This window comes from Wolffia australiana, chromosome 1 (genome assembly GCF_029677425.1).
Source record: "Wolffia australiana isolate 7733 chromosome 1, ASM2967742v1".
In the NCBI taxonomy this organism is placed as follows: Eukaryota; Viridiplantae; Streptophyta; class Magnoliopsida; order Alismatales; family Araceae; genus Wolffia; species Wolffia australiana.
In genome coordinates, this window is record NC_135835.1 from 1494975 (window position 1) to 1520495 (window position 25521).

The window sequence follows — 25521 nt, forward strand, 5'->3', positions numbered from 1 at the left end:
GTATTCTTTGCAATTTTATTCAAGTATTATGTGTTACAGTCAAATTATTTTGAGAGGATTAAAGGTCATTGTATACTTCACAATCCATTTAGAAAATTGTAACAAATCCCCAATTAAACATTATATTATAGAAATAATATTCATTTTCCGTAAAAATGTCTAATTGGGCCTCTGATATAAAGAATCTCACAAAAGAATGTCATTGGAGGCAAAAATGCTCATCAAATACCATGGATTATTTCTACGCGGTAATATAATATAATTCACAGAGTATAAAACCTCAATTAATGTTTTGAAACTTATTGGCAGAGACAGATTATTAAATAATATATGATCATATTAATGTTAGGGGCGGCTTGGTAGTATTGAATTTATAGTAATAAATTTCCCTGGTTCATCCAAGTGTTATTTTTACTATGTGTACAGTTATAATAGAAGTAATATTTTGGCATTTGACTTTGAGCATAGAAATTAATATCTCAAACGACATTTTCCATTTCATTTATTGAGTTAATTTCCCTACAAACAGCCAAACCTTCACAGACAAAATAAACATGAAGAGATTTTTTTAGTTGATTGTTCATCAATGAACAACAAATTTCCCATCCTTGCCTTGTCAAGATTTCATATGAAGGGCTTCTACCAATCAAACCATTAATTCCTCGGATACAGTATGGAACAAAACTCATCTCCTCCTATCCTTCCAAACCCTAAATGGATGGATGTCCTCCACACAAGTGCAGTTTATGTTTAATTTTCCATACTAAAGTTTCATCCCCCAACTTCTAACCCATACCTATGGAAGGCCAATTAAGTTCACACCTTTGGTACATTTCTTCCATTCTTCTAGAATTCACTAAATAACAATTATAACTTGCTTACATCTCCTTCAATAACCATATAAGATGACAGCCATTATCACAATGGAAGTACTCTACTTACTTCGACCCTTCTTATTTAGATTACTTTCTTTGCATAAGAATAGACCAAGTTATAAAAACAGCAAGAACTGGTGTTGAAAGAGGAGCGGCGGGGAGCGGGCCTGCTCCCGATGGATGGAGCCGCTGCGAGAGCACGCGCAGGCGCGCAGGGCTCTCTCTCTACGCCGGGTCGTCTCCCAGCAGGAGGGCGCCGACGTGGACCACCTGAGAAGGCTCCACGCCAGCGTCATCCGCCTCCAGCTCCACCGCACCTGCCACTTCACAGTGGGCAACCTGATCACCCGCTTCGCCGTTCTCGGGCTGATGCCCTACGCCCTCAAGATCTTCCAGCAGATGCCCGAGCCCAACTCCTTCGTCTGGAACTCCCTCATCAGAGGATTTCTCCACACCCGCCAACCCGACGCCGCCCTCCTCTTCCTCCGCTCCATGGCCCGCCATGGCGCCCACTCCGACAGCTTCACCTTCCTCAACGCCCTCCGGGCCTGCACCGACCTCCGCGACCCGAGCCATGGCCGCCGGGTCCACGCCCAGCTCGTCAAGGCCGGCTGGGGCGACCACCCCAGCGCCGGAACCGCCCTAATCGGACTCTACTCCGCCTGCTCCGAACCCACCTCCGCGCGGCAGGCGTTCGACGAAATTCCCCTTCCAGACCACCTCGCGTGGACCGCCGCCGTCGCCGGGCTCGCGGAGAACGGCGACGTAGCCGGCGCGAGACGCCTGTTCGAGGAAATGCCTCTGAAGGATCTGGTCGTGTGCAGCGTTATGATCGCCGGGCATGTGAAGGCGGGAGAGATGGGGGAGGCTCGGCGGGTCTTCGACGGCGCTCCGGCGAGGGATCTGCTCATGCGCAATACTTTGCTGGGGGGGTACGCGGCGTCGGGGGAAGTCGAGGAGCTCCTCGAGCTGTTCGAGGGAATGCCTGACAGAGACGTGGTGTCATGGAACACGGCCATCTCGTGCCTGGCTCGGGAGGGGAGGGTTGGGGAGGCCATGGCCATGGTGCGGAGGATGCGGCTGTCGGGGGTGGGTCCGAACGAGGTGACCATGGCGAGCCTGCTGTCGGGGTGCGCGCGGGCGGGGGCGCTGGGTCTGGGCCGGCAGATCCATGGCGCGATCAAGGGGGAGGTGGGGGAGGTGGTGACGACGGCGCTGGTGGACATGTACGCCAAGTGCGGGGAGCTGGCAGCGGCGCGGGCGGTCTTCGCCGGCGCGCCGAGGCGGGACGCGGCGGTGTGGAACGCGATGATCGGCGGGCTCTGCGCCAACGGGCGGGGGGCGGAGGCGGTGGAGCTGTTCGGGCAGATGCGGGGTGGCGCGGCGCGGCCCAATTGGGTGACCATGGTGGCGGTGCTGTCGGCGTGCGCGAGGGAGGGGCTGGTGGAGGAGGGCCGGCGCTGGTTCGGGGCCATGGCCGGGGAGCTCGGCGTGGAGCCCGGGCCGGAGCACTATGGCTGCATGGTGGACTTGCTGGGCCGCGCCGGGCTGCTCCAGGAGGCGAGGGAGGTGGCGCGCGGGGCGCCGGCGGAGGCGCGCGCCGGCGTCTGGGGGGCTCTGCTCGGCGCGTGCCGGATCCACGGCGAGGTAGAGATGGCCGAGCAGGCCATGGAAAGTCTTCTCCAGCTGGGCGACCGCGATGGGGGGTACGTGGCGGCCATGGCGAACGTATACGTCGCCGCCGGGCGGTGGGCGGACGCCGCTCGCGCCAGGCGGCTCATCGCCGCCGACTGCCTCGCCACGGAGGCTGGTCGCAGCGCTGTAGTTGGCGCTGACCATTGTGAATAAATGTTCGAGGGCGCCCCCTTTGACCTTGGTTGCCGGATGGAGTCCACACAGATGATCTTGCTTGGCATCATGATAAACATCATAATCAGCATCAGCATGGACACCATGTGCAAGATAGTTATAGTTCCGGATTTAGTCCCGTCCGACGTCCGGATTCAGTGTAAGGACGAAGGACAGGACGAATTTTCGTCCGACGATACGAATTTTCAACCCGAATTTTGTCCATACCCTTGGACTGGATGATTTTTTCGTCCTTGGACGAAAAAATAGTCCCATCCACGTCCCTGAACTATAATGATAGCTATCCAAGTGGATGCCAGGTCCTTCACAGGAAATTGAAGCGTTTTATCATGGTAAGCATCATACATGATGAACATCATCATGGGCATCAATCTACTACAAGCTAGGTATCAAAGTGGGTTCCAGGTCCTTTTTCAGGAAAATTTAGCTTGTTATCAAGGTAAGCATCATACATGATCAACATCATCATGGGCATCATGTACAAGCTAGTTATTGAAGTGGGTGCCAGGTCCTTCATAGGAAATTTTAGCTTGTTATCATGGTAACCATCATACATGATCAACATCATCATGGGCATCAAGTACAAGCTAGCAATCAAAGTGGGTTGCCAGGAACATTATAGAAAATGGAAGCTTGTTATCATGGTAAGCGTCATACATAATCAACATCAGCATCGTCATGGGCATCATGTACAAGCTGGCTATCAAAGGGGGTGGTCGATGACCGTTCAAGCCAAATGAAGCCCTGTATCATGCATGATAAGCATCATAATCAACATCATCAACATCAGCAGCAGCATGGACATCATGTACAAGCTCCGAGAGCCGGACCCTCCTGGTCCTCCCCGCCTTGCATCGAAAAACAGTGGGCGAGAAAGGGACGAACGAGGAGAGAGATAGAGAGAGAGAGAGAGAGAGTCGTGAGAGAGAGAGAGAGAGAGAAAGAAAGAGAGAGAATGATACAGAGATGGGAGGGGTGGTCAGGGGAGAAGGGGGGTGGGATCGGGAGGGAGGGGGCGCTTGGCGTGGTGCAGGGACCAGAAGGCGTTGGCGGTGAGGACCCGGTCCAGGAGCTCCTGTGGCACCGGCTCGCCCCGCCGCTGCTGCGGGGAGATCTTTGCCGTGTGGACCAGCGTCTTCCACTTGTCCTGCTTCCATCCCAGTCTTTAGACAGAGAAACACATAGAGAGAGAGAGAGTGATGGAGACTCTCCAACCGAGGAGATTTTGACAACAGCGAGAGAGAGAGAGAGAAGAGAAGACCCCTGAAAATATCGGAGAGAGAGGGAGGGTAGGGTAGGCGAGCTTGATATACCGAGGGAGAGGGAGAGAGAGAGGGAGAGTGATATTTTGAGAGAGAGAGAGAGAGAGAGAAAGGGGAGAAGGAGGCGGAGAGAGATACAGAAAGGGAGAGAGTGTGAGCGAGGACGGAGGGAGGAAGAGAGTGAGTGACAGAGAGAGGGAAGGATGAAGGGAAGGGAGGGAGATAGAAAGCGTGTCTCACTGAGGAAGGGAGGTAGGAAGAGAGGGAGAGAGAGAAAGCCTGTATCACCGTGGAAGGGAGGTAGGGAGAGAGAGGGAGAGAGAGAGAAAGCGTGTATCACCGAGGAAGGGAGGTGAGGAGAGAGAGAGAGTGTGTGTATGACCGAGGGAGGTAGGCAGAGAGTGTGTACCACCGAGGGAGGGAGGTAGGCAGACAGAGAGAGCGTGTATCACCGAGGGTGGGAGGTAAGGAGAGAGAAAGCGAGAGAAGGAGGCAGGGAAAGAGAGAGAGAGAGAGAGATAGAGGGAGTGAGGGAGGTAGGGAGAGAGAGAGAAAGTGAAGGAGGTAGGGAGAGAGAGGAGAGAGGGAGAAAGTGAGTGAGGGAGGTAGGGAGAGAGAGAGAAAGTGAAGGAGGTAGGGAGAGAGAGGAGAGAGGGAGAAAGTGAGTGAGTGAGGTAGGGAAAGAGAGAGAAAGTGAAGGAGGTAGGGAGAGCGAGGAGAGACGGAGAAAGTGAGTGAGGGAGATCGGCAGAGAGAGAGAGAGAGCGAGAGAGAAAGGGAATGAGGGAGATAGGGAGGAAGAGAGAGAGAAAGCGAGAGGAGGCAGGGAAAGAGAGAGAAAGTGAGTGACAGAGTGAGAGTCGGGGAGAGAGAGAGAGAGAGACCTTGAGGTCAACGTAGGTGCGGTGCCTGGCATCTTCAAAGGCGCACAGCTTAACGTCGCGCCACCTGCGGTCAAGGGCGGGCTTCTAAGAACCCTTCGTCTGCGGGAAAGAAGAAGAACAAGGCAGGCAGGAAGGGATTCGAGAGTCACCTCCCCGTCCCCAGCTTCTCCACCGCCGCGACCAGCGCCTCCACCTCCGCCACCGAGAACGGCCGCCGGATCCGCCGCGGCGCCGCCTCCCCCCGCCGCCCCCCCCGCCGCCGGTACGGCACCAAGGCCAGCCCCTGCATCTCCTCCTCCCTCACCATCGCCAGCGCCCTGCAACTCACCGGCTCCGGCGACGGCGCCGAGTCGTGGTCGCTCTCCCCGCTGTACATCCCTTCCTCAACGCACCTGCCATAACATCCTCTTTCCGTCATCGTTCATCATCTCTCGTCATCGTCCAATTGCATGGCAATGGCGATGACGCTGAAATGATCAATCGATGAGTGTTTTTTGTATGATTAGATGGGATTATCCGTACCTGGGGGATGGTGGGTCGGCGCTGTCATGGCCTTGAAGAAGCAAGGAAGGAGTCGCTTCTGTGTTAGGAGTCAGCGAAGGTTGAGGCTCCAGGATGAAGCTGAGACTGCCCCCCTGGAAGATCCCTGCTTGAGTTAGGGTTTTGCTGTCGTCTCTCAGCTTCTTCCCTTGGAGTTGAATTCCCACTCGGAAGCCACCGCAGAGAATGGCAGTCACCGCGTCAACCACCGTCTTCTGCAGAAATTCGTGACAGAGAGATTTTTATACGTCGCAGAACTCGTTTTCAAAAAGATAATATTTTGGGAAATATCATGCCTTCAGAGAGCCGACGGTCGATGTCTCAGGCAAGTCTATTAGCAGCTCTGGTACCGTGAAGGCGTTGATGCGCAGTTTCACAGCCGCTTCAATAGCAGGTAAGTTCATCAGCTCGCCGTTGGCTAGAAATTTCTGAAAGATTTTAGAGACTTTGATGAACAATTTTAGTACCCTGATTTGCCCCTGGCTCATCCTCCGTCTTCGGACCCGTTAGAGAGGAGGCCGACCCTTTTCCTGAAGCAGAGGAGGATCCGATTAGATTCCGGGTTTTGGCGCAGATAAATCAATCGAGTAATTATGAACACAATTTAATAAATGAACACCTTCGGATATGCCCTCGATTGCCCGATGAAAGAGCTTCCTCCGCTTGAAGCCGCCTTTTTGGATACTCTGGCGAGAGTACACCGTTTTTCTACTGCTGAAGACGGGCGATAATTCTTCTCCTGGAACACGAAGTGAGGACGTTGAGTTCCGCTTCCAGCAAGTTCAAAATGAAATAAAAAATTAAAAACCTTTGCAGAAGTCTTCATTTTTGGGCTCTGATCGAATCAATTTCCAGAATCTTGTTGGGCCGCGCGGCTTTGACAGACTTTCACAAGGCTGGGTACAATCGGAGGACTTGTCGTCATCATCTTTATCTACAGTCGAACCCAACTCCAAGGGTCGTTTGGGAGATATCGGGTTCTCAACAGAACTCTCTGAGCTTTTGGCCTCCGCAGTGACGGTAGAAGCCGCCTCCTCACATTGAATTTGCTTCATGATCGTCGGAAAACGACATGAACTGTTCAATCCGGAGGGTTGAGAGATTTCCCTCCCGGTAATAACATCAGATGTCTTCGCTTCATCCTGCTGCTCTTCTTTGACGTTAATTTCTCCTCCTTTGTCGATAATTGAAGGAGAATTTTCCTCTACTAGTAATCTACCCGCCACAGACGCCAGCAATTCGAACGCGCACATCTGATTCTTGGAAGCTTTCTCCGAGGCTGGACGCTTTCCCTGAGAGAGTATGAAGAGGAAGATAATTTTTCAAACTATTCAGCGGCCTCGAGAAAATGGGTATCTGTAATTACCCTCGCTGATCTTGGACCTCTAGGAAGGAAGGGGACATGAAAGCCATTGAATCCATAGTCTAGCCTCCTCTGCAACGCCATGTCTTCAGAGGTTCATATCAGAGGGGCCAGTCCTCGGAGTTAAACGACGGACAGATCTGAATGAATTTAACTTCAGATCCACGAACCAAAACCAGTTCTGTAAACTGCTTCACTTTACCCAACTTCCTGCGGAAATTCGAATGAATCTTGCGGTCAATATCGCACAATAAAGCTGGATAATGAGATCGAAGAAACGTAGCACAGCCTGAACACACAAAAAAAGCAATACTCGGGAAATATCGCTCTTCACGGACTGAATCCGAGAATGCTGTATTCGTAAAATCTGTTGGCCGTCATTCCCAAAACTTACAATTGTGTAGATATAGCGATCCCTCAGATGTAAATACATCGAATGAAGAAAAGCTTCCAAAGGAGAATTCTACACCCGATCGATCAACGGATCCGAGTCATGGCGTCCTCGAATTCTCCGCCCATGATTATTCCTTCTCGGTGAGGGTTTCGCTGAATAGAAATCAGAGGCGGCAAGAAAAATCACCGCAGACGCGGGCCGGATCTGGATCTGCAACGGCAACGACCGGGACGCTCCAAATCTCGCGACGTAGGGAAATCTTGCAATTATGCACCGCAGGGAGCGGGAATTATGGAAATTGTAGACGAAACACGGACAAACCCGAAGAATTCGACTCAATCTTGAAAGAGAGCAGATCTAAATTCCTCTCGTCCGGCGGAAATTTTGGGGGAAATTCCGCCGAGAGAACAATGTGCGTCCCCGCGAGTCCAAGAACAACAAGGAAACTCGAAAACATGAGCAGATCGGGAAAAAAACCCTCGATCCACGGACAAAACGCGGGAAATGAAGATCGGGAACAGATCGGGATTCGATCCGTTCACCTCTGTCTGGAACAACAAAGATTCCTTCAGATCTAGGTCCAACAGATCGCCTCAGATCACGCAACGCCGGAATTCGGCGAAATCGAAGGGACGCAACCACCGGCCACCTCCGAGATCGCGCGACGAGAAGCAACCAGACTATCCAGAATTCAGAATTCTCCACTCCGAATCTTGGAATCGCGTCGGGGGATCAATCCGGCCTCTTCCCCACCCATAATTTCCACTTTCCCTTCTCCTCCAGCCTCGGCCTTCACACCATCTACCCCCCCTCCCCTCGACCTCTACCCCCTTATTTCGCTGTTCTTTCCTATTCAGAGGGACCCCAAAACCCCGAGAGCCACCCCATCACGCTAAAACCCCGTCTTGACTGGACCGGCCAGTAAAAATCCATAACCGCACGAAAAAGAAAAAAAAATTGCATCTCCTCGAACCGACAGCCCAGATGGGGCCACGTACCTCGCCCTGTCCACATCGTTGACCCCTTCCAGATCGAAGTTCATCCTTTTTTTCCTGTTCGAACCTCGGCCGTTGGATCGGTAATCTGCGTAGCGGATTGACGAACCGAACAAACTATACGTTTCATGGCGGATAAGACATTAAATAATTATAATGCTTTATTTCGGGGAGAATATTCGGGCAGCAAGAAGTCGGTGATGGGGGGGGACACGTGTTGGGATTGGACGGCCCGGATGCTATCTTGGGCTCATCCACGCGGCTGACATGGCAGAAGAAGAGGCCAGGAGAAGCCTAACCCACGAGGATAAGAAGCCCCCAGATTTGTGGACGATGCGTGTGGGTATGTATGGGGGACCCCCTCGCTCAATCCTGGCCGTCGGATTAAAATGATATAGCATCACATAGCATCCCAAGATCGATGGATTAAAAAAATAAAAATCCCGAAAATGGCAAACACGTCCACAGGTCAACGACGGGCCTTATGACCGACGAATAAATACTATACACGTCATGCTGGTCAACGGTGTCAAACCTGAGCGTCGGCGTATTGCCAAGGATTGAACTCCAGGGAGGCGACGTCAGCATCTGAGATGGGGTCAACGGAGTCAACGGCAGCGGCCTGACGGGCAGCGTACTTGCCGTTGAACTGGTAGATCTCTAAGTCCCCCCACGGCGTTGACGTGACGTCATCGGTCAAGTCAAACCACCTCGGGCTGAACTGCTGGCCGAGGCTCTCTCGGTTCCGCTTCTCCGCTCTCTGCCTCTCCTCCAAGCTACAGAAGAAAAAGGTACAATCCTTAGTACTCCAGTTAGGGACACGAACACGAACACGAACACGAACACAAACACAAGCATAGTTTGTGAACCCAAATCTCTGAACCTAGATTTTTCGGCCCCAGCCTTGCTCATGTCCCCCTTCTCGAGGGCGTAGCGGTCGGGGCGGAGGCGAGAGTCGGAGCCCAGTAGATTCCTGGGCGCTGTCTCGAAGCTGTTTATCTTGTGTGCGAAGTGGGTGTACTGGAATTTGTCGTTCTCAGGAACAGGTGCAACCCTCCAAACCTAGAATGGGTATTTCAAAAAGGGTGCATATTGAAAATAACATTTGAGGAGAATAGTACAAAGTTTATAGAGACGAACCTCTTTCAATTCTGTGCCTGGGAGGGGTTCCCCCTCCATGTCACACGGCTGGTAGCTCAACGACTCGTTCCATTTACCCGTCATCAGAATCTTCGGCTCTTCTGAAGCATTGTACACGAAGCCGTCGACTTCGTACCGGCCGGCGCTGCAGAGGCCCAAGAAACTGTGTTATTGGATCTAGTCCTGGGAATAAGCCCAATAAGAATGGAATCGTACCCAAACCACCCGCAAGGTTGGAAGTATAAGACGACTTTGTCCCCAGTAGTCAAGTTGGTCATGATCATCTCCCCAGGCGAGTCAACCCACGTCCTTCCGAAGATGAGATTGTTGACTTTTGTCGGAGGAGGAACCAAATCTAGAACAACTCCGTCCTTTTTAAGAGTGACCCTCGTCCTGGATCGCAATTAAAGGATTCAATCCATAGATTACCTTTGAAAAAATTATGGAGCCAATTTTCTAAATTATTCAAAAATATTTAAATACATCACGCGACTCACCGACCAACGGGGTATACGTCCACGGAGTTTCCCAAGTATTTTGTCTTCAACTTAGAAGAGACGTCATAAGTGAAATGTTCATTCTCTGCATGCCCAGCGCTCATTGGTGGGTGATGGCTGACCTGTTGTAGTAGCAAACATAACGTCAATATCTCAAATGAAAAAATTGATCATAAAAAGGTGAATAAATAGAATGGAAACCTGTTCTGCGATAAAAGTGATGCCTCTGTGGTTCGTCATCTCGTAAGTCTCTCCAAGAATAGGATTAAAGGGTTTCCACGTCCGTTGGTAAGCAAAATAGACAGATACTGCCCAGGAGGCTGAGAATAACCCATTAAATGATAATTTAATTCAGGTTTCCACCCATGGAAATACTCGTCCGCCAAAGATGAAAAGTGACTTACATGCATATACCATGCGCATGTAGGGATCCTCGCATTCATTAGCCAGATCTAACAAATGACAGTATTCCATCAACTGCGACCACCAAAACAACCATTCAGGAATTGGAACAGTCATTTGAATTAATTGTTTTGATAACTAAAAATTAGGAGAAGAAGCGAGAGTTAGGAGCAGATCGAAGATGCAATGTCTCAACAGCACAAAGTTATGTTATTTTTCACATAAAACGTTCCGCAAAGTGCCAGTTTACAAGCAGGAGCAGAGGAGTTTTTGAGCGGCCTACGATGTAAAGGTAAATCAACGATGAATTTTTTTAGAAAGCCAAAGGTTGCATAATTTTTAACGTAAGTAAAAGTTTTATCCAGACGATAAATGTTGAAACAAAGAACTAATGAACGTTCTGCAAGGCATGGCTACAGGAGCAGAAGTGACGAGTGGGGCGGCAAGCAAAAGAAGTCAATTCAGATGAAGATGAGGGTTACACAGTCAAATAATCAAAATTTCCACCTGAAAAAATTCTGCAGATTTTTCTGAAGCATAAATCAATAAATGTCATATCGTTGCTGATATAGATGACAGGAAACAATTACAAGGTAAAGATTAAAATCATATATACGCAGACGTTGAAGTCAAAATATTATGGGTAATAAGAGCAAACCTCTGCCATTTTCTGAAGCATAGTCATCGGCTCAAAAATAATAACTGGGAGGGTCACCATGGACGTAACATCGGATCCTATATACTTATGCATCATCCTCCAGTAACTGTCACGGTCCTGAAAATTCATGAGCAATGCACTTACAGGAACAAAACGAAAATAATAATGAACACCAGGAAATAATGGATGCTTTTTGGAATATTGCTGAGAAAAGGGAGAAAAGGAAATGATAATACGCGTACGAAGAAAGAATTTTAAACGTCTACTCAGTTAGAGAATTTATCATTAATCCGTAAATACTAAAATCGAAACAGCAAAAAAAACGTAAAAAGCTAAATCTGATAATAACTAAAAAATTATTCCATACACCTGGGTTCAAGCTTTTTGAGAAAGGGACAAGCAAATTTCACCTTGTTCTCATTTAAATTTAAAGGTTGCTTATAAATAAGAATTCAATCTCAAAACATTACAGATTTCTACGCAAAAAGGTGTGTAATTCAAAAAACTGCAAAATGATTTTCAACAGTGCATAAATGAGGCCAAATCCACCACTCTTTCGACATCCTCTCCATATCCTGTTCTCCCCGAAATATTTTTGCTTGGGTTACGTGTTTGTCTTCCCAAAAATATTATCTGTAATTCAGTCTCCAGGAATTTAACCAGTTACCTGTAGCTTAACTGAAATACCGGCTCTTGGTTAATAGTTTTCTCTTAAAAATCAATGGAAAAATGGATCAAAGAAGAGAACACCTTTGATAATCTGTCCAAACGTACTCGGCAGATGATCAAACAAAATGAAGCATTTTGGGCATAAATTTCTTAGCGTTGGTATGTACAGTATCTTCACAATGGAAAGAAGATCTCCGCATGGGAAAATAACAGTGAATACAGCACTCAAAATAAGATTTCATCCTGTTTAAAACAAAGTTAAAGAGCAAAACCTCTTTTTTCCATCTTCCCCTCTGAGCCTCCTCCTCGGCATCTTCCGTGCTTCCCTCTGGATTTATAACCTCTAATCCCTCGTAGCCTAAAATTCTGGATGAAGACAAGAAGAGGAGAAAAAGTTGGTGATAAAATGATTTAGGGGAAACGAGACAAGAAGAAAAAAAGAATTAAGCGAATTATAAGACAGAATCCGCAGATAAAAATCGAGCTAAAGAACCTCAGTCAGAGAATACGCGTTTCTGGCAACTTGCGAAAAGAAATGAGCAGAAACCTATTAAACACAACGGTAATACGGTAAAATATTAGCGCACGAAATGAAGGAGAGAACTCAGCCAAAGCATTGGACGGCAGTCTTGATATTCAACTGTTGTCGAAGATGAAAGATGAAAGTAAAGAGTCGGTCGTTCAATATGTAGTGCCGAGAAGGACAGAAATATTCGGCCCTTCTGATACATGAAAACTAGTTTCGGTCATTCAATTTTTTATGCTACTTAAAATATTTGAGACCGCACTGTTACCTGAGACCGTTCCAATAGCAAAGAAAAATCAAATGTACGCAATGAAGATGTTTACAAATGTACGCAAGAAAATATAAATTAAAGGGAGATTTAACAATCAAGTATTCTCGCAAAAGGCCAGTAACATAAAGCTTCTTTAGAACAAAGATAAACTACTCCAATGCGTTCGATAATGCGTTACCCACAACATCCACTCGGTTTCGAAGTCAAACTCGAAGTACCTAAGAGGATTACAAGCCATCTACTGAGAGAGAAACAACGTAGAGCAGGGGCTTTTAAGGGTAACTCATGGTTTTCTCAGCGAAACAGGCACAAGGCAAACGACAATGACCCCATATAATGCACACAGGAGAAAACATAAGCAGATAACACGAGTGGCACGTTGCGAACGCATAAACAGAAGATCATCCTCACCCGTTCACCGATTTCTGTACCGCGCTTCCCCAATTAAGCATGCTCGATGTGATGGCGGAGAAGAATCCGCCTCTCGCCGGCTGCCGATCGTCAGAGGCCATCGCGAGGAAACCCTAATTCGCGCAAGATCTAACAAATCGGCCGGATCCCTTCTCTGAGGATGCTCCGCCTCGCAAAAGCCAAGATCGTCCAGAGGGACGGGATCCGCAACAGGGTTGAACAATTCAGAAACAAAGAAAATTTTATCAGAACTTTGTCGAATATTTAATCTGCCGCCCGCAACGCGGAAAGTGCCTCCAGAACACCCCCTACGGTGCAATACCTTGCGAGCCCTCTCTGCCTAACGTAGTCCGCCGCTCGCTGTCCTACGTGACTAGTATAGTGCAGGGACGTGGACGGGGCGGTTTTTTCGTCCCAGTATGATAAAATCATCCCGTCCGCGAGGTTGGACGAAAACCAGGATGGAAGTTTGTCCCGAGACGAGCGGACGGGACGGCTTTCGTCCACTCGGACGAAAAAATTGTCCCATCCGGAGGTGTCGGACGAAAAACCGTCCCGTCTGCATCCCTGCACTGATTCCGGACGTCGGATGGGACGATCTTCATCCCGTCCCGTCCATCGTCCACATCCCGGACGATCCAGAACTATACCTACGTGGCGTCCAGCTCAGAAACTCTTTTTCTGAGCTGGATATTAATCTTATATTTTTTAAGACCGTGGACCTTAGGATTAGGTCCCAGGGTCAAACTGGGTATTTATCTTATATTTTTAGCAAATCTAATCCCAGCTTTTGTTCCCGTTCCCATCTTTGATCATGCTTCCCCTCCCCGTTCCAGCTTCCGGCCGCCAATCAGTCACTCCCCCCGATCATGCTTGCCCTCCCTGCTCCAGCTTTCTGTCCCCACTAGACCGCTCTAACCACCCTCTCCCTGCTCTGTGTATGACTTGTCACTAAACCAAGGCAACCATCACCAGTGATAATAGCTAATCTATCCATCTTATGAAATCTATTTCACTTGCACAGCTAACTGGGATGTGGGGCCCGGCCATTAAGGTCTTGGGGAAGACTTGGAAGGATATGTTTGGTACTCGTCGAAATCAGTGTGATTTGATATACGGTGATCAAGCAAACATTGTCTTAGGTGTCATCGTTCATTGTTTCTAGGATGTCGTCATTGTCACCATCAGGTTTACAATTTGAGCTGCTTTGCAATTTACGGTAGGAGTTGCACACTTTGGTGTCGTATGCATCAAGGTTGGGCTCTTGATTCCTCTAGTGGCAGCATGATGCCATCAACGTTGTGGGATGATCCATGCCAACTGCCTGCAACATACTCCGTTCTACCTGCATGAATATATTTTCCATGTTTGAAAGACCAAGAGTTGCACAAAAGTCAACCTATGTCAAATGAAAATTTATTTTTTTAAAAGAAACATCCTGATGTCAAGCATAACAGATGTTTTTGGCAACCCCCCAATAAACATGAGATAATGTTTTGAGGCAGTTAAAGCCTTTCCAGGCCGATTAAGCACTATTCTTCCTCATGGATGCCATATCACCCACTAAGCCATCATGAGTGCTAGTAGTTGAGTGAAAGTAAAAAAATAAATGTGAGAACAATTGGAGTTTCCATATGGTCAACATAAATGATATTAAATATTACTAATGCATGAAGATTCTACTTCACGCACACACACCTTTATGCAGGATTGTTCGTATGTGATATTTGTTAGAATGGTCAAGAATGGCTAGATATTCATGAGCGATCTTTACTAGAGTACGATAGACAAGAATGCCCTTACTACTCCATGTGTGTAGTTCCCCTACATCTTTGGTGTGTGGTACGGAGGAAGGTGTTGTTTTCTCCGATGGAACTAATGATGTTGTTTGCATAGTTGGGCCTGTTTAACCAAGGCTCATGACAATGATTGTTGATGGCTGATGATATTTGCATCGCTTCTGTTTTATGTGGTCAATGGTCAAACAGGAAAAATAGCTCAGATATAAATATAACCTTTGAGTTGGTGGTCTCATTAAGCATCATGCTCTTGTGGAATGGACCAAGTAGAGTAGCAAAAAGGATGGTACTGTTGTTCGAAAGATATGTCTCATTGACTGCAAGTTTTTTCTGCATGGTAATGCACATGCTTGTCAATGATGATCGCTCGTCATGAGGCAGCCTCCTATGCATGCCACATTATGACTTCATTTGTGTGTCATGATAGGAATCCCACTAGGAGGAGGACATCCCCAACAACTAACTATGTCGACTGAGTCGCATGACCCTTTGTGTAGGCAAACATACCTTACAGGAATGTGGACTCCTTAAGTGATATTCGTGTGCTTCCCTCATGTTGTGAAGAAGGCAGTGCCTGAATCGAACACATCTCACTTTGCAAGAGATTCATCGAGCATCTCTTGAGTGTTATTCCACCATGTCAAGCAGTCAAATGTAGGTAATTTGGCTTGAATATTTGCATCCTACAAAGATTTAGATACTGCATTCCTCATTTTGTAGTTCGACCAATGGGCTAAACCAACATCCTAAGCTTTGACATCACCTCGCTAAAAGAATCATTCTATCATTGAGATACTTCGCCTTGATTGGTCCATTCGGTCACTAGCATACAATTCAGTCTTCTTAGTAACCCACTCTCTCTGCCTCCACTATGGAAATCGTAGAAGGGATATCAAAACTCTTTAGTATTGATGAGGACTGCATTGTATAATCTCTTCAATATGTGTGTGATGCAAGTAATGTATCATCTAGTGTTGAACATTGTGTCACGCAATTTTCTTTCTGGTATGAGTTTCATTCTTTAATTGTTCGATGCATTGTCTGTTGTCACTTCACATACAATAAGAATCATTTTGAACAATTTGTCATCCCACAAACTATAGTATCTAGAATAAGCATAGTAGAAGGATGACGGCCAAATATTCATTGTTGTGCTTCCACATAGCTCTTGAACAGAGAGGACACACACACGATACTTACCAATGAGCATTGATCTGCTAAATATTTTACACCCATTCTCCTATCAGTTGTGCCCAACGCTTGGTAAAAATTGGCAAGTATCCGATTGACCTCAGCCTTCCTCCTTTCAAACAATATCATAGTCCACAGGCTGATGATGTGTGCTCTAGGAGGGTTCACCTTAGTTTGTGTGGCATATCACCATATTTTCTTCTACCCAATGCCGCAATAAGTCAATGTGACAAAAAAGATGACCAATTAAGTCCATCTCCTCATTATTTTTTGACCCCTCAAGGATTACCCTCCCCCAAATAGTCTTGATGTCCCGTCATCCCAGAGCTCCTTTAAACAAAGTCATGTGGTAGTAGCACCCTTTAGCACATCATGTTCTTTAGGATGAACAAATTTTAAGTGTTTGATGATATATTGACCTGAACAAATATTGGCACATTCGTGGTGTGAAAAATTTTGCACTCTTATATGTAAATTCTCAAGAGAGTAAAATATTTTAGTATCGAGGACCTTTTTTCTCATCTACACACCTTTGACAAGTCAGCTATCCCTTATCTTGCACATTCCTCCTTTGTTAATTCTTCCACCACTTGGGGTAATGCATTCTCCACTTGAACATCACAAATGTTGAAGTGAACAATGAATTCTATATGTAGTGTTCAATGGATAAGTTAGGTGCATCATGGGATAAATAATAAAATCATTATCTAATTTAAAATAATAAAAAGATCATAGTGGCATAATTTTAAGAAGAGGATGATGCTAGCTGATGATGATGGCGATGAAATGAACAAAAAATTATAAATTTAAGGATAATAGGATGGCCATCATAACTTTTCAAGATTTTTTACATTGACGGAGATAATGGAGACATTAAAATTGGCATAATTTAGTCATTGGATAAAAATAACAAAATTTCTCTTTTATTTATTTGGAATATGTTAAGAGTGAAATAATATTTTTAAGAAGAAATTAATGAAACAATAGTAATTAAAAAAGAAATCTATTACTATTATTTTGAAGGGATATTAAGATTCTAATATGAATAGATTATGTCGCAAAATGAAGAGATTTAAAGATTTTGAAGGGAAAGTTGCCAAAACCTCCATGATAAATGATCCAATCGATAACTTAAATATGGGTCACAAAACCTTCAAATCTTTTTTCTTGTGCAGGTTTTTTGACTTCCATTGTTAGACAATAAAACTGAGATAAATATATATACAACACATTTGTATTTAAGCTCATATTATATTTGAATATGGTATGCATGTCCATCGCCCACTAATTTTTTCTAAATTTTTCCTCTTAGCATCTTCTAGAGTAGCATTGTAGCCCTTGGTCTTGCTAGTGTCCCTTGGTCATTGTTCATTGCCCTTGGTCATCATCTGTCGCCCTCACAATCTAGCCCATCAACCAAGTGTGAGATAACCTAATGCTACCCATCATCGCCTATTGCCCTTACTAATGGATATTATGTGGCCGTCAAGCCAATCACACCACCATGTTTATTTAAGTTCATTGAATAAAATGTTATGTTCATTATTATTATAGTGTGATCATTATATTGTAGTCCATGAATAACTACAATAACATAGTGAATTATGATGAGATCATAATACAGAGATCACTAGTCTTTAAACATGTATTCTAAATATTCATATTCGAGATGGACATCAAATTATCTAATAGAATAGAACTAACTAATCCTACTTATATGATAAGTATAAATGATATTGTGGCTATTAGTGTGGCAACACCAAGGACATATAGTGGGTGCTCTTTGGACAAAGGGTTCACTGAATTGATCCGTATGAATCTCTGAATGGTATTATACCTAAACGTCAATCGGATTGGTTCACGTCATAGTTGTATAAGTGATCCACTGACCTGAGACACCATGGACATCTCGTGAATTGACAACTACATTTGACTACAACTTAGGAGCCTCTAATCATGGGATTCAAACAAGTCATAGCTCTTATGTATTGGTAAGCTCACGGAGGTGATTGAATGGTCAAGACGGGATCATCTGCCCTCAGCATAAGAGGATATTGACTCAAGGAAGGTAATGCATAAAATCCCTGACTAGGGTAGTGAGGATATTGGAGAAGGTGTTCTCCAATGAACCCTTTTACGCATCAGTACTAATCGAATGACGGATTAGGGTTTGATGATAAACCATACCTTAAGCCATTTGGGAGTCTCACGCAGATGATGAATTATATATATACGGTAACCAATGACGGTAAAGGTTCCATGAGAGAGTTCAAACACTACTCAGTATCTTCTAGAGCACGAGGTGTAGCTTGGCACCCCATGGACAGGAAACTTAACCTATCGTTTGGGTTAATTGATCCTAAGTTGATTAATCTATAAGTTGATATAGTTAATTAATAAGGTTGGCCAATAAAAGTTATTGAGCCAATAAATGTTATTGGGCCACTAAAGTTAATTACTAGATCGATACATGGGCCTAGAGAGTCACGCGCATAAGGTCATAAGGGCATTGGTCGATATATTTTACTTTGTAGGGTTTTTGAGAAAAACCTAAATAAAATATAAATATGGAAGGGGCACTCATTTCAAGCACCCATGCCAACTAAATTTGAGAGCCCCTCTTTTTATCCCCTCTCTTCTCCACTCAACCAAGAAGAGTGTCTTCATGGTGAGAAGATCTTCAAGATTTTCAAGAAGAGTTGAAGAAAATGAGGTGGAGATCCAAGCGCCAAGTGATTGTGTGGATACCTATAGAGGCCAAACACATGAACGGCTTCAGAACGATCTCAAAGCAGCAAAGTCAAGGGTGGAACAAGTTCCCCTCGAGGTACATTTAAGAATCGATTATGAATCAATTAACACACTTCCGCATCCATGGAATAGTGTTTTCCATGAATGAACCAAGGCAAAAAACCCAACACTTAGCCGATCACCGCATCTCGCTCTTAGTTGCTCCTCACCCATCACCACTCCACCATCACCCTTAGTCGCTTGCCTGGCACCCACTCGTACCCTAAAATGATATTAGAGAGTTGAGTGAGCGATTATATTATTCATGTAAAATGAATTTTATTTAATTAATATGTTTCGATATCCAATACCATTTGTGATATCAGATATCTACACATGCAAAGCTCAAATTGAGTTACACATCTCAATAACATACCCTAATATGGATGACATGCGTAAAAGTATTGTTACTTATTAACGAATAACGATATTAGATAATGGATAATGACAATGGAATTCTTGATAATGAATGAACTCTTAATAAAACTATTACCAATATCATTATCTGATATCCAGTTTCAAGTTCGTTATCCGAACAATAGCATCATTTTTTGTAGACATGGTTGCATGGTGTAATTTACGGTGCTAATTTTGGGTAGAAGTTTTGATTGAGAGCAAAATCACACCCTTGGGAAAGAAAGGGAGGATAAATGGGGGAATATAATAAGAAAAGAAAGGAAAATTGAAGAGGAAATATGAAAAAAATTGAAACAAATGTTAAACATTTGAGGGCAAAAAGAAGAAGAAAAGGGGAAGAAAAACAAAGAAGAAGAGAGGGAGAAAAGGGGAGAGAGATAAAGAAGAAAATAAGAAGATAAGAAAGCAAGTGCCAAAGAAGAAAAATAAGAAAAAAATGGTAAAAGGAGGAGCTTTTGTTTTGGGGGGAGATGGTGGCAATAGGGGTGGCACTGACGACATGCATGACAATGGTGATGGCACGGGGGTTTAGGGTGAGACAGTTATTGAGGTGCAAAGTGGTGAAAAAGATGGGGAAAATGGGCTTGATGGCAAAGCAAGAGAATTATAAGATGATCATGATACTTTGCTTAGGAGGGAGGACGGTACATGCTTACAAAAAATTGCCATCTATAAAAAATCATATATGCCTACTCGTTCTTGGACAAATGGTAGGATGGAAAATTTTGTGGCATCGGTGATACATTATGCTTTATTTTCCTAATCTCTAATTTTATATATTTATTAATTTTTGAGACTAACCCCACTTGAATCCTTAAGAGCTAAGTGAATTTCTCACATCATATTGGATTTTTATTTGAAAAACAGGACTCTGGTAAATGCAATGGTGAATTTGGGATACACAATACACATGGGAGGAAAGGAGAAACCCAAGCCATCTCTTAGATAATACGAAGAGGCACAATACACAAGAAGTCCACTTTAGAAGAACATCAAACCTCCATAAGAATCAGGTGAACTAAAGCTATAATTGTGAAACTAGCCTGTAAGTTGAAAGTGAAAACCCTGTTTTAAAATCTGGGAAGGAGGGAACATGGATCCATGTAGGAAATCAAGTAATCCTAGCCTTCTGAACCCTTGGAATTAAATCATATGGATGGGAGAGTTAGGGAACTTTTATTTAATCTCTTCTTCCATCTCTTTGTATCTCATCTTGGATTTCAGGTCCCATCTTGTTGTTGGAGGCCTAGTGCCTCATTTTTCTTTAATACATTCTTCTTCTAAAAAAATGTGGGAGGGATAATTCAAGGGTGATCAAGATTCTTAGAGAAAGAGCACCACTTGGCTCTTGGGCGAAGTGATAACAAGGTTTATGTGATCTCATGAATGTCTGATTTAAATCAAAAATAATTCCATGGATAGTCTAGACTTCCAAGGACTCCAACGCATCAAATGTCACTCAAAAATTCCTCTTTTAGCAAAAGTTACAGTGTTTCTTGTCCACTATTCATTTCTGCTTGATTCTACCACCTAAGGGGGGCCGCCACTCGCAAACTTTGCCACAGGAAGGTCAGAGTAAGGTTCAATTATTCTTAAAATTTATTCTTTTCTTAAAATTATTAGAACTTATTGAAACAACATAAATATGTATTCATTTATTTAAAATATGTATTTCATTTATTTGTTTTGACTAGTGTCCTTCCTTTTGTTGCTTTCCTCTTTAGAAAATATCTTAAAGTTCAGAAAATATAAAATCACGTATAATGATTATTTTAAAATATATTTGAATTGCGATTTACTTTCTAATTACCTGCTCCTTATGGATTTTCCCCTTACTCACCCTATTCTGAGCAAGGAAAATTTATATATAATGTTGCATCAGTCAAAGCCCTAAAATAACTTATTTAACCAAAATTATGGTATATCATGGATAGTGATAATCAGAAGTTTAGAAGAATGAATGAGGACAAGAACAGAGTGATGATAATGTGAAAATATGCAGGAATGTCGTCATGAAAAGATTGAATAGTAATGATGTAACACGCCTGCCGGGATCGAGCGGCGCGTAGACATCACAAGGAGTATAGGGGAGTGCGACGAAGCGACAGCGCGGGGCGGACGCTTCGACGGTGGTTGCGGAGTGGACCCGGCTTCGTTCTGCTGTCAAGCTGCAAAGCAAGGAATCATCGGTGCGGAGCGGCGGCTGTATATCCTGCTGCGATCATCTACTTGAAGCGGTAAACAGGCGGCGACGTGTCATCCAACGACCGTCTCCTCTGAGGCTTCTCTAGGAGACCGGAGTGACGGGAAGTAGCTACGGGCGGCGGTGTAGCGGCGTAAGGCAGCTGCCTCTACGATCTACCGATAATCTAGGAAGATTTATCTAGAAAAGCTGTAACTAAGACAGGTGCTCACTAGCTATGAGCGGACGGTCGCGAGCATCGACGGCAACGAGTCGTCCGGTGACTACTTGTCTCGAAACTACTCTAAGGGACTCTAAGGCGCATATGGCGCTGGTAGCTATGGTGGCGCAGGTGGGCGCGGCTAAGGAAATCTAAAACGTGCACGGTATGGATGGGAAGGCGATGCACGATGATCTAGGATGGCGGAGGCGACGCAAGGCGATCTAAGGCGATGGAGGTCGGGTTGGTTAAGGGCAGACGAGGGATGGCGGAGGCGACGCAAGGCGATCTAAGGCGATGGAGGTCGGGTTGGTTAAGGGCAGACGAGGGATGGCGGAGGCGACGCAAGGCGATCTAAGGCGATGGAGGTCGGGTTGGTTAAGGGCAGACGAGGGATGGGTGGACCGTGGAGGGGACTGTGGCGACGAAGGATACGGAGGGTGGGCGAAGGTGGTGGTTGCAGCGGGGTGGTGTCGGTCACGAGGCGGGGGGAGGTCAAGGACCAGAACAGGCCGAGACCGACCGGAGGTCGTCGGAGACCGCCGGAGGCGGCGGCGATGACGGCGGCGGAGCTCCGATGACGGGAATGGGAGGGAAACCTAGCGACCCCTTTCTTCGGTGGCAATTCCGTAATTTTGACGAACTCCAAAAATTCCTCAAAATCCCTCAAAATATTTCTAAAATGCTAAAACTCAAAAGACCCAAAACTGTTTCATCCTTACATTTTGACAAACTTTCAAAACTCGATTTTTGATTCTTCTTTGGTTGTCTTCATACATGGGGGCACCCTTTCCTTTATAGGGAGGAGGGCCATAACAGTTAGGGAAGGTGAAAAGACAAAGCACAAAATAGGAAACAAATGAATAGAAAATAAAAACTAGGAAGATATTCCTTAAGGCTTGATGGTCCCCCATCAAGTAAGAGGAATGACAAGGGAGATGTTGATGATTCCATGACATGAAAGTGGTAAGATGTGATCGGAGAGCATAATGACATAGTGTGATCATAGAATGTAAGGATGAAACAGTTGTAACCTAACAATGATGCCGATATGAACCAAGGTAAGGTGAGGATACTTATGGTAAACTTACTGTTCCACTAAGATCACGGCAGTTTGTGAGTGCAAGTAAGTTCTTCCTCTTCTATGCTGCATCTTCTTACCCACCCAAGACACTCAAGTACGAGCTAAATAGATCTCAGAAACTCACTAGCTTTTAATCAGCCCTGAAGTGTAGGAAGCAAGCTTAAGGATGAACTGGAGAAGCATACCTTCTCTATTAATATGTCAAGGGAATTGAATGGAAAGAGGTTTTGAAGACAAAGTGACCCTCAAAATTCCGGCTCAAGATTCCTTCTGGATAGTTAGCTATCAATCTTTGAAGTTAGAGAATCATTGGTTGTTATTTTTTTCTCTTTCCTCTTTATTGGCACTATTTCTTCTTCATTTTTCGTTGGTGGCCAGAATCTTAATAGTAATTGCTTAAACCATTGGAGTGATCACCTCGTCTTCCATGAATGATGACTTTGAGAATGCCACGTGTCCTTGCGTAGCAGAAAAAAGACAAAAAAGTATGTTATTATTATCAAATGGTTGTGACATGGCGATGCATTGCCCTGAGCCACACCGCCAGTTTTTTTCCTTATTTTTATGTTAAATAAATGGCAGGGTGACATGTGTCACTCTTGAGAGAAAAGACAAAGAGGAGTCCAATGATTGTGTGACATGGTGACGTGTTTTCATGTGCTAGGTCACCAAAATTTGTACTTTTAAATTTCATAAAATAATCCTATAGTTTGTGTGTTATCACTCAGTGATCAATTATCTGATTAAGATGACATATGACTGATAATGGAAAGAACGGAGAAAAAGGGATGATGATGGATAACTGCAAGTCAGAAATTGGCATAAAAATAAAATAAATAATAAATTGGACCGATAATTTTATAAAAAGTATACAATATATTGAAATGAAAAACCTACATAGTATTTACTTAATATAAAACCTACATAGTATTCATGTCTATCAACGATGGTGATAGATGTTGACGTATAGTCAATGACTAACAATATTGGCAAAATTATCATCGAGAAAAGTACAAGTTTTATCATTGAAGGTTATGAGTGTCCTTGATGAAGACAATGACTGTTGTTGACAAAGATGACAACTTTCATAAAACAATATTTTTATAGACAGAGATGGCTCTTTTTGTGGGATAGCAGAAATTGTTGACAAATACAATGACAAGTATTTTCAAAGTGGAGGATGGTCATTGCCAATTAAGTTGTCACCATGGAGAATGATGGTTGTCACCGACGACGCCAACTCTAATTGATGTAGATTTTCTGAAGAGGATATCAACGAAGTTTCTTTTTATGAGGATGATGGATAATGTCAGCTAGGACGATAACAAATGATATATTTTTTGACAAATTTTTTGTCAACTTGGATGACAAATATCATTGACAATGATTATTTTATGAATACAATGATGAAGTCTATTTTTACAATGACGGTTGATAACACTGATGGAAATATCATAGACTGGTACTAGAATCATTGTTGGAGATAATTTCTTATTCACAACAATGATAATGTTTATTTTTGGTATGTTGACGGAAGGTGTTGAATTACTGTACTATGTATGGGCCTAAGGAGGTGGGGGGTGAATTAGCTATCCTTTACTATAATCTTATTTTTTAATTTTTTTAATTTTTAATTTTTATTTTACATTTTCTAAGGAGAGTGAAGGAGGAAGATGACACCCAAGATTTTTATACAGGTTAGGGCTAGTCCCTTACTCCTGTCCTGGGATATCTTACCAGATTTTTAATCAGTCCATAACCAAGTCCTTATAGCCCCCCAAGCTAAAACAGCCTGGTAATAGGGATACACTGTCATCTCCTATCTAGGAATTGAAAAATGTGAGTTGTCTTGGGCCCCCATAGCATTTGCAAGCCCACGCGCTTTCTCCTCTCCTTTTAACGGACCACCCAAGTCCTTCACAGTTGGCCCATAATGCCTTCACCCAGATATTTACCTATCTTCTTTCAAAAGCTAATCATATTACAATGACAGATATTCAAGATGAATCACTAGACAAATTCACAAGAAAATGAAAGATAATAAAATATCACAAATTGAATATAGAATGTCAACCTATATACCTTTGAGTTGAGTGATCACTTGGTCAATGTTTAGTCATTCTCAATTTCCAATAGACACTTAGGTTTGATCAACAAAATCTGAGATCTTCTTTAATAAGCAAATATTACTCTTTCAAATATATGATAAACAGTAATTCAAATGAATTAAAAAAACTGAAACCACACCTATATAGACTTATGAAAGTCCTTATGTACTTCATCCAGATATATACATTGACTTTTCTGCAATGTTAGTTTCAACAGGCAAAAGCTCTCCAATTTCACTAGAAGATGTTCACTTAGGATTAATCTAAATCAAACCTGATGTGGCAGGCACACTTGATGTTGAATTACTTACAATTACCAATTCACATATAGCAGCACATAATTAATATTGCAGTTCAGAAATTTTAATAGTGTATTTGAGAAGTCAATTATATACACTAAATCAAATTCAGCTTGACATATTAATATTTGTTGATGTAGTAATTAACTTCAACAAAATTAATTCAAATATCGACTGATTCTAAAGAGGAATGAATGGTTTAGTCAGATTCAGAAATTTTGATCAATATTTATGGTTTAGTTGAAGTATTAGTGATTGGATCCACAGTCTAAAGATTTTAAGAATTCCTTGATTGTGTATATCTATGTGGTTCAATGTAAAGGATTTTTAAGAAAAAATTTGGTTAATTAAAATGATATTAGACAGTAGAAATATATTCTATCTCCCAGAGTCTTCACAAACTACATCAATTAACCTGAAAAAGAAATACAAACAAACACAATCTAACCCCTTTCACCAATTTTTTCTGGTCGTTTAGAATTTTCGGATCTCCGGAGCTCAACAGATCAGATAAGATCTTGATTAATAAGCTCAGCTGATGATCTCAAAATATCCTAGCGCCTTCTCAAGATGCTTGAATTAACCTGCAAGAGAAATACAAACGCACAGACACAACCCAACTTTTTTCACCGAATTCCTCTTGGTTGTTCAGGATTTTTGGATCTCCACAACTAT

At 43.9% G+C, this 25521-nt stretch overlaps 3 protein-coding genes across 5 annotated transcripts; 1 reads left to right on the forward strand and 2 right to left on the reverse strand.

Moving 5' to 3' along the window:
• The first annotated feature begins 998 nt into the window (after positions 1-998).
• Positions 999-2788, forward strand: LOC144700809 (pentatricopeptide repeat-containing protein At1g74630-like). The gene has a single exon (XM_078572359.1). The coding sequence runs from the start codon at positions 1056-1058 to the stop codon at positions 2721-2723; it is 1668 nt and encodes a 555-aa protein (XP_078428485.1). The 5' UTR covers positions 999-1055; the 3' UTR covers positions 2724-2788.
• A 572-nt stretch (positions 2789-3360) lies between these two features.
• Positions 3361-7988, reverse strand: LOC144700792 (telomere repeat-binding protein 6-like). Of its 3 annotated transcripts, XM_078572347.1 has the most exons (10): positions 7730-7981; positions 6797-7003; positions 6239-6722; positions 6050-6169; positions 5898-5960; positions 5727-5812; positions 5413-5645; positions 5040-5282; positions 4891-4954; positions 3361-3891 (listed from the first exon to the last, which is right to left on the reverse strand). In XM_078572347.1, exons 2-10 carry the CDS (start codon positions 6875-6877, stop codon positions 3724-3726), a joined length of 1542 nt encoding a protein of 513 aa, XP_078428473.1. In that variant the 5' UTR covers positions 6878-7003; positions 7730-7981; the 3' UTR covers positions 3361-3723. The 3 variants fall into 3 exon arrangements, with proteins under 3 accessions (XP_078428473.1, XP_078428456.1, XP_078428464.1); XM_078572330.1 differs by lacking the exon at positions 3361-3891 and having other exon boundaries at positions 3908-4954; positions 7730-7988; XM_078572338.1 differs by lacking the exon at positions 3361-3891 and having other exon boundaries at positions 3908-4954; positions 7188-7988.
• Positions 7989-8325: 337 nt separating this feature from the next.
• ORP3C (OSBP(oxysterol binding protein)-related protein 3C) lies at positions 8326-13002 on the reverse strand. The gene is made up of 11 exons (XM_078572366.1): positions 12757-13002; positions 11821-11914; positions 10880-10996; positions 10224-10296; positions 10021-10139; positions 9820-9941; positions 9539-9715; positions 9323-9467; positions 9066-9244; positions 8718-8958; positions 8326-8554 (listed from the first exon to the last, which is right to left on the reverse strand). The coding sequence occupies exons 1-11, from the start codon at positions 12855-12857 to the stop codon at positions 8549-8551; spliced, it is 1374 nt and encodes a 457-aa protein (XP_078428492.1). The 5' UTR covers positions 12858-13002; the 3' UTR covers positions 8326-8548.
• Positions 13003-25521: the final 12519 nt, after the last annotated feature.

Excerpts from the sequence above, each read along its gene's own strand:
- ORP3C (XM_078572366.1), bottom strand. The coding sequence starts at position 12,857 with ATGGCCTCTGACGATCGGCAGCCGGCGAGAGGCGGATTCTTCTCCGCC. Across the intron at positions 10,140-10,223 it reads CATGCGCATGGTATATGCAT|CCTCCTGGGCAGTATCTGTC; the intron begins GTAAGTCACTTT and ends GGTTATTCTCAG. Across the intron at positions 9,942-10,020 it reads TCACTTTTATCGCAGAACAG|GTCAGCCATCACCCACCAAT; the intron begins GTTTCCATTCTA and ends CTACTACAACAG.
- LOC144700809 (XM_078572359.1), top strand. The coding sequence starts at position 1,056 with ATGGAGCCGCTGCGAGAGCACGCGCAGGCGCGCAGGGCTCTCTCTCTA.
- LOC144700792 (XM_078572330.1), bottom strand. The coding sequence starts at position 6,877 with ATGGCGTTGCAGAGGAGGCTAGACTATGGATTCAATGGCTTTCATGTC. Across the intron at positions 5,961-6,049 it reads AATCGAGGGCATATCCGAAG|GAAAAGGGTCGGCCTCCTCT; the intron begins GTGTTCATTTAT and ends CCTCTGCTTCAG. Across the intron at positions 5,283-5,412 it reads GCCGACCCACCATCCCCCAG|GTGCGTTGAGGAAGGGATGT; the intron begins GTACGGATAATC and ends ATGTTATGGCAG.